The sequence below is a fragment of the Electrona antarctica genome (assembly GCF_951216825.1).
Source record: "Electrona antarctica genome assembly, chromosome: 10".
Taxonomy (NCBI): Eukaryota; Metazoa; Chordata; class Actinopteri; order Myctophiformes; family Myctophidae; genus Electrona; species Electrona antarctica.
Genome location: NC_136791.1, coordinates 29,841,275 through 29,856,462, shown reverse-complemented (window position 1 = coordinate 29,856,462; position 15,188 = coordinate 29,841,275). Strand labels below are relative to the sequence as shown.

General features: G+C 42.3%; 1 protein-coding gene across 4 annotated transcripts in view; it reads left to right on the top strand.

Moving 5' to 3' along the window:
• The window catches only part of klc1b (kinesin light chain 1b), a 49,202-nt gene extending 34,193 nt beyond the window's left edge, over positions 1-15,009 (top strand). For 2 of the 4 annotated variants that reach the window (XM_079512017.1, XM_079512018.1), the window contains exons 14-16: positions 10,136-10,260; positions 11,582-11,639; positions 12,063-15,009. In XM_079512017.1, coding sequence (XP_079368143.1) covers positions 10,136-10,260; positions 11,582-11,639; positions 12,063-12,182 — 303 coding nt within the window. In that variant the 3' untranslated portion in view covers positions 12,183-15,009. Of the gene's footprint in view, positions 1-1,752; positions 4,594-10,135; positions 10,261-11,581; positions 11,640-12,062 lie in introns of those variants that run through there. The other 2 variants (XM_079512020.1, XM_079512019.1) reach the window with 1 other exon arrangement.
• The last annotated feature ends 179 nt before the right edge of the window (positions 15,010-15,188 follow it).

Sequence of the window (15,188 nt, the reverse complement as noted above, 5' to 3'; positions counted from 1 at the left end):
GCTCCCTCTGCCCACAGCCCAGCCCAGAGAGACAGACAGCTCCCTCCGCCCACAGCCCAGCCCAGAGAGACAGACAGCTCCCTCTGCCCACAGCCTAGCCCAGAGAGACAGACAGCTCCCTCCGCCCACAGCCCAGCCCAGAGAGACAGACAGCTCCCTCTGCCCACAGCCCAGCCCAGAGAGACAGACAGCTCCCTCTGCCCACAGCCCAGCCCAGAGAGACAGACAGCTCCCTCTGCCCACAGCCCAGCCCAGAGAGACAGACAGCTCCCTCTGCCCACAGCCCAGCCCAGAGAGACAGACAGCCCCCTCTGCCCACAGCCCAGCCCAGAGAGACAGACAGCTCCCTCTGCCCACAGCCCAGCCCAGAGAGATAGACAGCTCCCTCTGCCCACAGCCCAGCCCAGAGAGACAGACAGCTCCCTCTGCCCACAGCCCAGCCCAGAGAGACAGACAGCTCCCTTTGCCCACAGCCCAGCACAGAGAGACAGACAGCTCCCTCTGCCCACAGCCCAGACAGAGAGACAGACAGCTCCCTCTGCCCACAGCCCAGCCCAGAGAGACAGACAGCTCCCTCTGCCCACAGCCCAGACAGAGAGACAGACAGCTCCCTCTGCCCACAGCCCAGCCCAGAGAGACAGACAGCTCCCTCTGCCCACAGCCCAGCCCAGAGAGACAGACAGCTCCCTCTGCCCACAGCCCAGACAGAGAGACAGACAGCTCCCTCTGCCCACAGCCCAGCCCAGAGAGACAGACAGCTCCCTCTGCCCACAGCCCAGCCCAGAGAGACAGACAGCTCCCTCTGCCCACAGCCCAGCCCAGAGAGACAGACAGCTCCCTCTGCCCACAGCCCAGAGAGACAGACAGCTCCCTCTGCCCACAGCCCAGCCCAGAGAGACAGACAGCTCCCTCTGCCCACAGCCCAGAGAGACAGACAGCTCCCTCTGCCCACAGCCCAGCCCAGAGAGACAGACAGCTCCCTCTGCCCACAGCCCAGCCCAGAGAGACAGACAGCTCCCCTCTGCCCACAGCCCAGAGAGACAGACAGCTCCCTCTGCCCACAGCCCAGCCCAGAGAGACAGACAGCTCCCTCTGCCCACAGCCCAGCCCAGAGAGACAGACAGCTCCCTCTGCCCACATCCCAGCCCAGAGAGACAGACAGCTCCCTCTGCCCACAGCCCAGCCCAGAGAGACAGACAGCTCCCTCTGCCCACAGCCCAGCCCAGAGAGACAGACAGCTCCCCTCTGCCCACAGCCCAGCCCAGAGAGACAGACAGGCAAACTGCTGAGTCACAGTGACTGCACCCACCAAGCCCAGCCAGCTACTGCACCATTAATACGCCCAGCTGTCCATTTATATCAAACTGCTGGTGCTAAAATGTATCTTTCCTTACATTTTATTAAATTTGTTTATTTTGTATCATTTTCTAATGGAGCCAATCCTTTATATAAAAGTTTAGGAGAAATAATTTCTATAAGTTTACATTATTGGGTTAGACCTAGATGTAGGTCGAGGACAGCCGTTGGCAGTGAAATGTAGTCTTAGAATAGATGGGGAATCAGCGTTGCAGTGCAGTGTAGGACCAACCATTCCCACATCTATCAATCTGACCAAGTGTGCTGTTTTGTCTTTTTGTCCGTTTGTTTCTCTCTCTCTCTCTCTCCCCTATCTCTCTCTCTCTCTCTCTCTCTCTCTCTCTCTCTCTCTGTATCTCTGTATCTCTCTCTCTGTATCTCTCTCTCTTTTATCAGGCCTAAGCCATCAAGATTATTCCTTCATCCTTCCCTCCTTCCCCAACACAATAGCAAAGGACGTGTGTTGTCGATCCCCCCTGGTGTTCTCTCTCTCCCACCAATTGAACAGCTCGCTCTACCATTCCTGGTGCCCTGGCAGAGACTCAGACCACCCCCCAAAAATCCCCCTCTCCCTTCGTCAACTGACACCTGCTGGGATGATCGCTCTTCATCTTTTCTCACCTCTCCTCCTCTCCTTTTCTTCACCCTTTCCTATCCTGTCCTTTACGGATGACTAACCTTGTGACATTGTGCACTCTGTCGGGAGTCATTTCACTGCTTCTCTTTCACTCTCTGTCTCTCCCTCTCTCTTTCTGTCACTCTTCCTAGTGTCAATAACACATTGAAATGTCACGTGTTAACATTTCTCTCTGAGGAACTCGCCCACTTTAATTCTCTCTGTCTCTCTCTTGAGCACCCATTTGTACTTTTCACATGTATGTAGTAGATATATTTGACTAAATAGAACCGTGTTAGGAATTGGAATTGTATTCTTTTGTTGGGGAGGGAAACGAGAGCTGAGAAATGCCATTTAAGATTTTGAACGATGAGGATCAATGTCTTGACTATGATTGGAACCACAACTCCTAGTGCTCCAGATGTCACTCCAAATCCCAGTTTGATATGCTGTAGAAAGTCACACTCGCTAATAATACCTAACATTGTTTGGATATCATAAAGACAAGTTATTACTGTACTGGTCTCAGTCTGTATGTGCATTTGTTTCCTGCATTGAGCAGCACTCTTGGCCCCATTACTGGGTCAAGTCGCAGTGAGCATAGAGAGGGTTTACAGCAGACCTGCCTGTTTCTTTTAGTCATATTTAGTTCATTTCATGATTTGGAAATGTGTTCAAATGCCTGAGATCAACGAGCTACGTAGTTCAAGAAGTACTGTATAGTTACAGAATGTCTTCTCTTTTCCTTTTTTCTTTTCTTTCTTTTAACAAAACATGTGTTGCCGGGTTAAGATATGTGAAAGGGTTGTGCATTGTGGGTCCCCCCCCCCCCCCCCCCCTAAACAAGCATTGGGTATTTTTGCTTTTATAAATAATTATTTTGTTAAGTTTAAATTTTATATGATTTATTTCAGTTTACATTTTTCTTTAATGTTTTTTGGAGTTTCTTGCGTGTATTTTATGGCTGAGTATTCTAGACATTAAGGTTTTAAAACAGTACTAAAGCTTTTAGCCTCTATAAAGGTTCTGACTGAAGTACATCAGTTAGGCTTTGGCTGCCTGTCGGCGACATCGAAGAAAGCAAGCCGTTATTATCAACCACATTAATTTATTCTCAACATGCTCTTATTGGCTAGAACGCCTTTTCCTTAGACACACCGTTCGCACAGGCACCGTGTACCTTGTAATGCACACCATGTATTGTAAAGGGTAGTCTGCATCTACAAAGGGAATGTTCAAACATTAGCAAATGTTAAGTAAATAAATATCAAACTGGAGCACCCAAGGCCGCTGCTTTGAGAATTGAGAGTGCAACAATAATGGGTTTCAATATGAAATATTGCCTTTGCCTTGTTGTCGGTGTGGAAGTAGAATAGTCAGTCTTATTAGTTTTGCATCATTTTAATTTATACTCAGTCATACAACAGTGTCGCTCACTGAAAATAGCAGCTCCAGAAGCTCAGATCTACAAGCTTGTGAGGCAGTGTTGATTTTGTCGACTAAAACTAAGACGAAAAATGTTCGTCGACTACCTTTTCTTCACTGACGAAAACTAAATGGAAACTAAATTAAAACTATGCTATGATGACTAAAAGTAAGACTAAATATATTGACAATTTCCTCAACAAATAAAAACTAGACTAAAATGTAGAAGTCATTTTCCACTTGGTTGCATGCTGAAAATAGCCGATCTACAAGCTCACAACGCGACGCGTTGTGAGCTTGTAGATCGGCTATTTTCAGCAAGTGTAAAATCAGCCATTACGACGACATCAAGGTCCGCCAAAACACATTTTATCACTAAAACTAGACTAACACTAAAACATTTAAACATGTGACTTAAACTAAATTAAAGTTTTATTCCAAAGACTATGACTAAACTAAAATCTAAATTTGCTGCCAAAAACAACGCTGTTGTGAGGTACTATACTATCTGTTTTCAGCGATCGACACAGGCTTTACAATTGGATGGCAGTCTGGGTTCCACGGTAGTACTGGTGTGTTTGTGTGTGTGTTTTGGTGGTACACGGTCCCACGCTGGCTATAGATACTGTATTTTGAACACAAAGCTTAATGGAGTGTTGCCTGAACATTATAGTCACTGTGGTCAAGCTTCTTCTTTACGCATCATAAAAGTACAGTGTGACTGTTTTTTTTCCTCAAGGTTCCAAATGTCATTGTCAAATAGCTTGAATGTAAAATTACTTTTAACATCATGGAAGTGTAATTGTAGGTTGTGTTTATGGATTTGATAAGTGCATTCATTATTATATGGCATATCGGTATGTTACTCGCCTTGATTCACCATTCCTTGCAGTGAGTGGGCCTATACTTCTAATGCAAACTCCAAACAATACAAGAGATATTAAAAGAGACAATGTTCATCACGTAATTCTGACAATATTATTGTGTTAGTGGAATGCTGATTATTTATTGAGCTGTCTGTTCTTGACATATATAGTGTGACTTGGGTTTTCCTAAATCAGACATTAACTAAATGGTAAGGTCTATTAAGCACTATCTTAGTAAGTAGGACTGCATTATATTTACCATTCTGCATTGTGAAGATGATTGCATCAACTCTTGTTGGTAGTCTCAAATAAAAGTTTTTCATTTGTGAACTTTGATCTTTTCTCTGCCAACTGATTATGCATGATCTCATAAAGAAATGTCTCTGTCGGGCAGCCGCAGAAACCAGCCATGTCCAAAATATTAACTTTTCAGGAAATGACAAACAATACTGTCTCATAAAAGTTGGTATGGTGACTGTAAATACATTGTCGGATACTTGAATGTGTCTTCACTTTATTACCCAAATACAATGGAGTTAGGAGGTCTGACTTCGTCATTCTAAATTTAATCAATGGATGGACAAACCACCTAACTCCACAAGTTGGAGTCGGGTGCTTTGATCCACAGTTTGAGGATCCAATGGAGTTAGGCTGTAGGCGGACAGGAGTCAGCCTTTTTAATACTTTTCAATGGTTCAATATTTGCAAAACCCACACACAGATGTAAAGGGTGTTCAATAGCACTGATTTATTAAGCAAAATTAAAAAGTTGAATGTTTTCTGGCAGCAACAATTAATGTGACTAAATTTGACTGAGGGCCTGCCATTGGATTTTTTTTTAATTTCCGGTTTATCATACGTATGAAAGCAGGGAATCATAGCTTCAAATTGACATTGGTTGTTCAGTTTGACCCACCAGTTTTTGGAGATATGGCTTATAGAGTAATGTCTTGTTGAGTTGAGAAAACAGGCTTGAAAGGTTCACTTCTGTGGTCTCTAACATTACACCGACCTAGCTACATGTTTAAGCATTTATTTCATATTTACATGTAATGTCGATTTCAGCTCTGACACTTTCAGACTCTAGTATGTGAAGAGTCTGCCTGTGCTATTAACTCATTTTGATGAAAAGCTGTAGTTTGCGCAATGGCAGGCTCTCAGTCAAATCGGCACAATTGTGGACACTTTTACTGTGTTTAATTTTCTGTCTTGGCTTCTGAGCCCCCTAGTGGTGCATCATTCACATTGTACCTGTAAGTGTAATCTCCACCATCATAGTCTGTATTTACAGTGTGACACACGTCCTGTCCAAAGTCTCTCTCAGATCTCTCTCCACTATATCAGGACGGGAACCCCTTTTGGTGTTTTAAGCATTATGTTATGCTTTAGCTGTTGAAAAATAGCAGACCTACAAGCTCGTAGTGCCGCGCTACGAGCTTGTAGGTCTGCTATTTTTGAAAAATCGTGAAATTGTGGCGCAAATTGGTGTGTGTGTGTGTGTGTGTGTGTGTGTATATTCTTTCAGAGCGGACATTTTTTACTCAAATCTGTGCTTCTAGGGGCCCCTGGAACAACATATTTTCAGATGGGGGTCGGTGGCCAATTACATATATTTGTGGGGGTCCTTGACATGAAATAGTTTGATCACAACTGACACAGAAACATGGGTTTTTCAGAAAACTGTCATGATTAAGAAGAAATTTTGTAGAATCGAGCTCGGGTCTAAATGGGTTAAAAAAAAAAAGTTCACTGTGGAAGAATATACATAAAAAGATTTGCACACGTTTTTCACAATAAAAATAAAAAAGCAGATCTACAAGCTCATAGCGCACTATGAGCTTGTAGATCTTCTATTTTTCAACAGCTAAAGTTTAAATTATGGTTAAAGTGGTTTTGAAAAGCTATAAGGTGTCACAGATGCGTCCTCAGGTCTAAATGGGTTAAATCACCAATTATCATTATTGATTATTATTATTGATTACCGGTAGTGATTATCATAATCACTCATTATTAATCACCCATTCAGGACCCTGGAACAATGTATCTTCAGATGGGGATCGGCGGCCAATTACATATATTTTTGGGGGTCCTTGATATGAAAAGGTTTGAGCACCACTGACACGAGGTTTTTCAGAAAACTGTCAGGATTTAGAAGGCATTTGTAGAGTCGTCCTCGGGTCTAAATGGGTTAGTCATAGATTGCCCATGGTCTCTGCATTAGCCACAGTATCGTTGGACAACGAAGGCTTCTTGTCCGTCTCGTATGAGATGACAGACCTGACCTTGTCATGGATGACCGACCCCTGGTCATACTCTGTAAACTAGTTACTCGTTAAGTAAAAACCTGCTGTCTGAAATGCACTGAGCCGTGACGGGAACGGTTGTTTTTTTTGGCAGTGGTGCAAATTAAGTATATTTACTAAAGTACTGTACTTTACACTGTACTGTACACTTTTGAGGTACTTTTTAGTACTTTACTGGAGTATTTCCAATTTTCAGTACTTTTACTTATACTTCACTACATCTCGGAGTGTAAGAATTAAACAATATCGGCAAGTTAGCTGACGTGCGATGGGGTGTTAAAAAAAAAAAGTGTATGTTTGACACATCCTGCATAGACGCATCAGCGGCGTCACCATGGGAACCAAAAATGGATGGGAACCCGTCGCCGACGGCTGTTTCCTTAACGATTTTGACAGCTACGGCGATTGCATCATAGCCGCCGTACTTCCGCCTAGCGGAGCCGTCCTGAAAACAGTCGTTGCTTAAAGTCCCTAGTGTCGCCAGAAGGAAGGTAGAACAAACGCTTCCGTGAGCTGCTGCAACAAACCGTGTCACGAGAGAGAGAGAGAGAGAGAGAGAGAGAGAGAGAGATGCAACGAGAGCGAGAGAGAGTTGCGAGCAGTGTTTCAGTTCTAAAGTGTTTGGGAACGGCAGCCAGTTCCGACGAGGAATGGAAAGGAAGCAGTGGGTTAGCAGCTCGCGCTGCAAAGTGATGCAATGACATCAGAGTGCCTGCCATTGTAGTTTGCGTGTAACGTTGAGCAACATGCTGTATGGGAACTCAGCCTGTGTTTAGCCTTACACTAAATTAACCCACAGTAATTCCGAGCAGGGGTTCAGTTTGTTAGGGAGAGCATGTGTTCATGTGGGATTTAACCGGTCTCTACTTTTATTGTTAGCTTTGTGATAAATTACTCGTAATAAAGACTATTTTTATCATTTGCATTTTCCAGTAAAGATTATATATTTTAATAATAATTCTGTCGAGTGTGTATCTATAGCCTCTTACAGTCATTTTACTCAACTACAGTTATTTGAAAACTTTAGTTAGTATAGTTACTTTGGTGATTTTGATTATTACAATTACAAAATATGCATTAAAGGGATGGTTCACAATTTTTTAACTTAAGTTGCATTAAATTCTTATGTTGTATGAAATACAACAACAATACAAATTACGCTAGTTTTGTCAATTAATTTACTTTTTATGCGTGGCCCCCACTGCCTCCCACAAAATGACCAGAACATATTTCACCAAAACCAGAGCAGAACTCCCACCACGGGACTCGGGCAATCAATTAATACAGTTGCAACCACTATATTATTGCCCGGGGTTATTTAATCCATTACATTATAGCGCCCATTCGATTTATAAACACGGACCCCTTTTCCGGACGGACCGGATGTTGTTGTGAATGTCTGTGTAGCAGCTAACAATAGCCACACCACTCTAGAGTCGATCGACAACAACGGGAGGTAAGAATAAATCTATCGCGACTAGCGACTGGACCGCGGAGCGCCGTCTAACACAGGATCTTTTTTCATAATTAGACGGTATGATTTAGATCGCGAGTTATGAACGTTTTAAGATTTTCGTTTTCATCAGCTAAACAGTGGAGGGAGTTTTTCGATGACGTCTCACTCTTGCGCAACACCGAGGATTGCCCAACAGGCGCTCCTGGGCTATGGAGCCATGCGATCCGTTCTCATATCAATAACCTTCGTCTTTTGGACAATACGTCGTCCTGGGCGTCGGGCGTTACTAATAGAAAGGACAAAGAACTTCGTCCTGGGCGTTGGGAGTGTTAATGGCATGTATTTCATACAGATTAAGTTAAAAAATTCGGAACTATCCCTTTAACCACTTCAGCTCTGTTATATATAGGACTTTTACTTGTTAACAGAGTTGTTCTACATTGTGGTATTGATACTTAACCCACACGGGACAGGAACCCCCTTTGGTGTTTTTAAGTATTATGTTATACTTTAGCTATTGAAACATAGCAGATCTACAAGCTCATAGTGCGGCACCGAGTGCCACACTACGAGCTTGTAGGTCTGCTATTTTTGAAACATCGTGAAAATGTGGCCCAAATCTTTGAATATATATTATTTCAGAGCGAACGTTTTTAACTCAAATCTTTGCTTCTGGGGGGTCCCTGGAACAACATATTTTCAGATGTGGGTCAGTGGCCAATTACATATAGTTTTTGGGGGTCCTTGACATGAAATATTGGGCACCACTGATACATAAGCATGAGGTATTGTCAGAATGGGTTTAAGCACAAAATGCAAGTACTTTTTCCACCACTGGATCTTGGATGGATGGATGTTCTCATGTTATAAATGACTCACAGTTTCTGTGGTAATCTTTATGGAGTGAACAAAATGTGGTCATGGGTTGATAATTAGAGCCATGGCGTCATAACGAGAGCTCTCGGACAGATGTCTATCAATCACAGCCGAGTCACTGTCACTACAGGACACGGCTTGAGTCACTTGAATCCTAAATGATGGTGGTACATTAAAAGGATAATTAACTAAATGTGTTAATTGCTTGCGTGTATGTCATTAAAAGAACGTGCCAAGCATTCACACATTCAGCATGTTACAGTAATTCTGGCTGTAATATTTAATGGATTTGCCTATAAGCTCAGATGTGTGTATATAAATTACTAAGGGTGTGTTGGGATATTCGCACCGGGAATGTGCTCTGTCTGAGTGTGGCTTATTTACGAACGACCAGTTAAAACAACACCTTCCTGTAACATTGAAAGGTAATTCTTAACATTGGTTGGTCTACACGTTGATGTGCGTGTAATAATGAAGCTCAAAGGACCAATTTCGCTGCTGAGCTCGAGACACACGCATACTGGAACAGTGTTGATTTTGTCGACTAAAACTAAGACTAAAAATGTTTGTCGACTACCTTTTTCCACTGACTAAAACTAAATGGAAACTAAATAAAAACTAAGCTATGACGACTAAAACTAAGACTAAATATATTGACAATTTTGTCAACAAATAAAAACTAGACTAAAATGTTAGGAAGCGACTAGTGGACAAGAGATCCAGTATAAGTCATTTTACACTTGGTTGCATGCTGAAAATAGCTGATCTACATGCTGAAAATAGCTGATCTACAAGCTTGTAGATCAGCTATTTTCAGCAAGTGAAAAAAAACAGTCATCACGACGGCATCAAGGCCTGACAAAATACATTTTACTCGACTAAATCAACTGTAGATTTAGTCGACTAAAATCGTAAGCTAGACTAACACTAAAACATTCCAGGTGACTAAAATGTGACAAACTAAATGAAAACTATTCAAGAGACTATAAAATCAAAATTTGCTGCCAAAAACAACAACCCCAACTTTGGGGTGCCACTTGGCACACCCGGGGCGCAGCACACCAGATTTTCGAACGACAACGCACTGAGTCAGTGCACTCAGTGCGAATTTCCGAACGTACCCTAAGTAAACTTTGTATTAAAAAAAACACTCTTGCGTGAACTTGAAGTGAGTATTGTTGTTTTGTTCAAAGTGCAGAGACAGGAGAGTTTATCAGTGCATATATTATGTCTACAGGATGGCAGTGGAGCGCTGCAGCGGAGCGGCTCTCTGGGCAAGCTGAGGGACGTGTTGCGCAGGAGCAGCGAACTGCTGGTGAAGAAGCTTCAAGGCAATGGACCTCCTGAACCTCGGCCCACCAAGTAAGACCTGAAGACAATCAGAATAGAGCGCCGAAGTCCTGACTCGCTCGTCCCCTCGATTCCCCTGGTTCACGGAAGTAATTTCTCTATGGAGAATAACATGGGCTCATCTTAAAAGCGTTTCATATAAGCGTTGTGGTCCAAAAATAGACAAGCTGTCTCTGCGTTATTACCAGGGAGGTGTCTCTCATATGCTACAGTCCGTTTCTAGTGAAAATGTAACTAATTCAGTAGCAGTAACAATAGCGTTTTCTCTGTCAGTTGATTCTTCATATCCATATGAGTGGAACGGCCTGGATGATTTGTTTATTTTTTAAACACAGTTCTTAAAAGACGATCTAAAATCCCCCTATGGGGATTACAATGCAAATATAAAGTACATGAACCAGTGGACTTAGCGCCCTCTACCGATATTGACGTCATACTTCCGTGCTCTATATCAATGTGGAGCTGAAAGAAGTTGATATATTTATCACTTTATAAAACATTGTTGGTAACTTAAATGGTATGTTTGGCACCAAGATATGTTACTTATCCCTGTTTACTAAAAAAAAGTACATGTTGGGGAACCCGGTATCTCAGCCAGCTAGTGCAAGCACCTGAGTTTGAGTCTGGCATGGTATCCCATCTCTCTCTTCTCTTGCTCTCACCGGAGGCGGTACACCCGCCTCCCATTGAGATGTACGGAGATGAAGTCTTGGCGCCACATGAAGCTGGCTGCATGTAACACTTATTTCCCCTCTGGGATTAATACAGTATCTATCTATCTATCTCTATCTCTATCTATCTATCTATGGCAGCCCAAAGAGTCCTATTGTACGTCTCTACACTTACAAATATAAAATGCCCAAAAATCTTCTTTAAAGAGGTCTGTGTGATGGTGGAACTGTGTCATGAAATCAGTATCAATTTGAATGTAGATGTACTTTACAACTTACGATTTTGATTGATTCTTTATTTAAGTGTCATGCTTCCGAAGAAGCCCAGCCCATATGGACTTACAGGACACTTTTTTACATTTTACATAAACAATGACAATAAACCGACATGACAGTTTGTGAACAATGATCAAATGAATACCAAACTGACTAATACACCCCAGATCCTTACATGTTTTCTCACAAATCCTACAATTTATTTATCTTTTAACTTTGATACAGCACACTGTGACGAGCGCATGTCCACAAATAAGCCACCTCTTCTAAAAGGAATTGATTTAATGCCATCCATGCATCATTGCACTACACACTGTCTCAAGTGCAACTCACTATATCCAAAAAAAACATCAGTTCTTAACACTTTACTCTTTCATGTTCAACAGCATGAAGAGAGCTGCCTCTTTAAATTACTTGAACAAGACCAGTGACGACCCATTCCAGGTGAGACCCAGCTACTACTCAGAATAAAATGTATTCCAAACCTCTTGAAAGTGAACATTTTAAATACTTGAGAAGGCATTTGTAGAATCTGCCTCAGGTCTTAATGTGTATTATACAACGAGTCATTTCAAGGAAGCAATCTGATTGTTGAAACATCTAGCCGTGCCGAGCATGATGGAACGCCTAATCTAATTCTTTTGGATCCTGCATCCGTTGAAATTTGTGGATGTGCGATTGTGCGTGCACCTCTTGATCATTACCGGAACGCCTAATCAAAACACAAAAATCAGATGTGCTCGCTGCTCTCCCAGAGAGTCTAGTCTAGTGATTTTCTAGGGACATTTCCGGTCATAGTGGCTACATCTGTCATTAAAGAAATATGATATGATATGTTGCCCTCCGCATCTTCTCTTTGTCTGTCAGACCCGGGGGAGTGGTGGTGGTGGCGGCGGCGGCGGCGGCGGTGGCGGCGGCGGCGGCAGGCTGAGGGAGAGTCGGGGTCTGAGCTCCAGTACGGTGGATCTGTACAGTGGTGGAAACTGAGTATCATGTGTGATAACACAGCCTCGGCTACCATCACAACTAGCCCCAAAGACCCCTCCCAACTCCCTGAGCAGGACCTCTCTGAGCCATATTATTGGTGACACCCCCCCCCCCCCCACACACACACACACACACACACACAAACGGTACATTCATCAATGATAACCACCGCTCAGAGACACGGCCATACCACCCCTCAGCCATTTGCAGCATTTGATCCAAAGACCCATTCTATTCAAACAAGTTCAGACGAGTCGCACAGAACCACGCTCCTTGTACAATATATATATATATTACTTTTCTTTTCTTTCTTTTTTTTCTTTTGTCAGGATTGTGTGTTTGTTTGCTTCACAGATACTCTATTTCATTTTCCAAGCTAGAACGGCCTTGTTTGTGCCTAGTAAATTGATGTTGAACTTTGTTGGTAGATAAATAAGACCAAATATTGGCAATCACCTTTTCAGTTGCTCCTTAACTCTGCTAGCTGTTAGCATAAACCCCAGTTCCAGGTGTCAGCATACGCGTTAACTTTAAAAGATGCAGTTTGCATGCCCCCAAGTCCCCACACACCCTGTCGCCCTCGCTACACACACTCTAGTATCATTGGAACACACACACACTTTTTACCTTTTCGTCAGAAGCTTTTACATGGCGGCAGCGTCGCGGTACAAAGGCCGTACAAATTATTAAATCCAAAATGTGGATGGCAGAAAATCCACCAAGGACAGCGATCCTAGAATCCGACTTATGGAGGTTTGAAAAGCCTCCTTTCCACTGCTTTGCACTGTGAATATATTTTCAATCCCATAGTTGGAACGGTGGGGCGTTGCTATAGGAACCGGACCAATGTTAAAAGCTTCCGTAGGATCGTACCATTATATAGACGGAGTATACGTTGGGGTACGTATATATATGGACCTGGGATATGATGCCACCTAGCGTCGACGTCCGTACGGACTTGGGAAAAATAGAGTTAAGTGGGGGGAAAGGAATCCTAGTTCACTCTATATATCGCCTTTATCCTAAGTGCTTTATAATGTGTTACATTCAGTCATTCACACACACACATTCACCAACGGCAGAGGAAGCCATTCAAGGCACCAACCTGCTCATCGAGATTCAGCGCCTTGCTCAACTACACCGGGCGTCGAACCGAAAACCTTCCATTTCACAGGCGTTCTTTAACAATATCTATACTTCTGTCGTCGCCAGCAAGCGAGAGCGATACAACCCAAGGTTCTATCAAAGTTCAACAATATTTTCAAGCAACAAGAATTAAACGTACCTCGTTTCTTCCCAACCTTGTGAAATCACTGACTGTGGTTTTAGTTATCAGTGGAATCTATTGCCATTGTTGTGCTGTTCTGTAACTTGTCATTGATCTTTTGTTTTTTTGGGGGGCTTTGTTGGGATGTTATTCCAAATAATGCACTTGTCTTCCTGTGCCATTTGTTGTTTTAACAGTGCTGATTGTTTTTAATCATGAATAGAAACTGTTAAACAGAAATGTAAAATATTTTTCCCTTACATGACAGAATAGTTAAATGGAGTTGAATGTAAACTTAATGAAAGCTAATAACACTTTGTAAATGGAAAAGAAATCTTTATTTAGTTTATTTCTCATTGTATTGATTCTTTTGCCTGTTGAGATTTCGATCAAGGTAAAAAAAAAAAGAAAGTAAACCGTTTGTTAAACTTTGGGAAACGGTGTGAAATGCTTTCCCTTCTGGAATCTGTTCGTGATTTAAAAAATACATTATTTTTTACTTGTAACTTGTATTATTTTTTTAACAGGTTGTTACCACTTTTGCTCAACACACGGGCAGTGTGTGTTTAATGATCTGTCGCTGGTCTTTCAGTCCTCTTTCCACAATAGAGAAACGGGCAGGGCTGTAGGAGCTTATGCTGAACAAACACATTGCTTTTGTTCATGGTAACCTGAATGATGAAGAGGACGTGTCTCAGTGCTGCCACCATCTGGTGCCATGCAAAACTCGGGCTGATGGAAATAAATGTTTAAGGCTATGGAGTCCATGTAGAGCAGAGGTCTTCAACAGGGGGACCACGACCCCTAGGAGGTCCATAGAGTTAAAAACGGGTCAGGGGGTTCATCAAATCTTTGTGCGAAAGGATCTATTTGTACTTGGTGTTGCCGAGGTTTGGTGAACAGGGGGAAAAAAGAGACCAAGTACAGAGTGAAAGGTCAAGTTTACTAAGGATTGACAGTTAGTGGTTAAATGTCTGAAAAGTGAAAGTTCACATCAAACACGTCTATGAAGTTATCTATGAAAAGGTTTAATCTACAACGCAATTTATATCATGTAAGGGGGGGGTCCCTGGTCCCTGCTTCATCTCTCTCATCTTAGGGGTCCTTGGCCTGAAAAACGTTGAAGACCCCTGCCATAGAGGGCTACTTCCTCCATGGCTTTTACATGTTAACTGTTTCGACTCCAGAGTACCATACAGTTCTTGATAATATTGTATTTGAATGACTCTTTAAGCTGTAAACTGTAAATCATGATTTTTGCACAACTAATGGGTCTCTACTATTATAGATTACACGTTGATAGAGAAACTTCTCAAAACAACTGGAATGTCAATTATCTTTCTAGTTTTACATTGTAGATTTTATTTTGTACAGAATAGCATGATTATTGAATCTAATTGTAAGTCCTGATTTTTGTTTTGTTTTTTGACAGAGAATTGAAGTGACTGACAAAATCAGTTGTTGGTGATATGTCTGCATCTGTTTTATTATATAATATTAGTCTTAGTCTGTAAATCATGACTATTTTTCTTTTGAAAATAAAACCAACCATTTTTCTTACTCACTGAGTCTGAGTGATATTAAATTGTTGTAAATGAAAAAAAGACGAAAATGACTAGCCCATGGTCTCGGAGTGATTTTAGTATTTTTTTCAAAATCCTCAAAAATGATGAAAAATGGCATGCTATAGTATGCCGTCTGAGGCCATGGGCTGAACTTGAACCCACGACCTGTGGCTC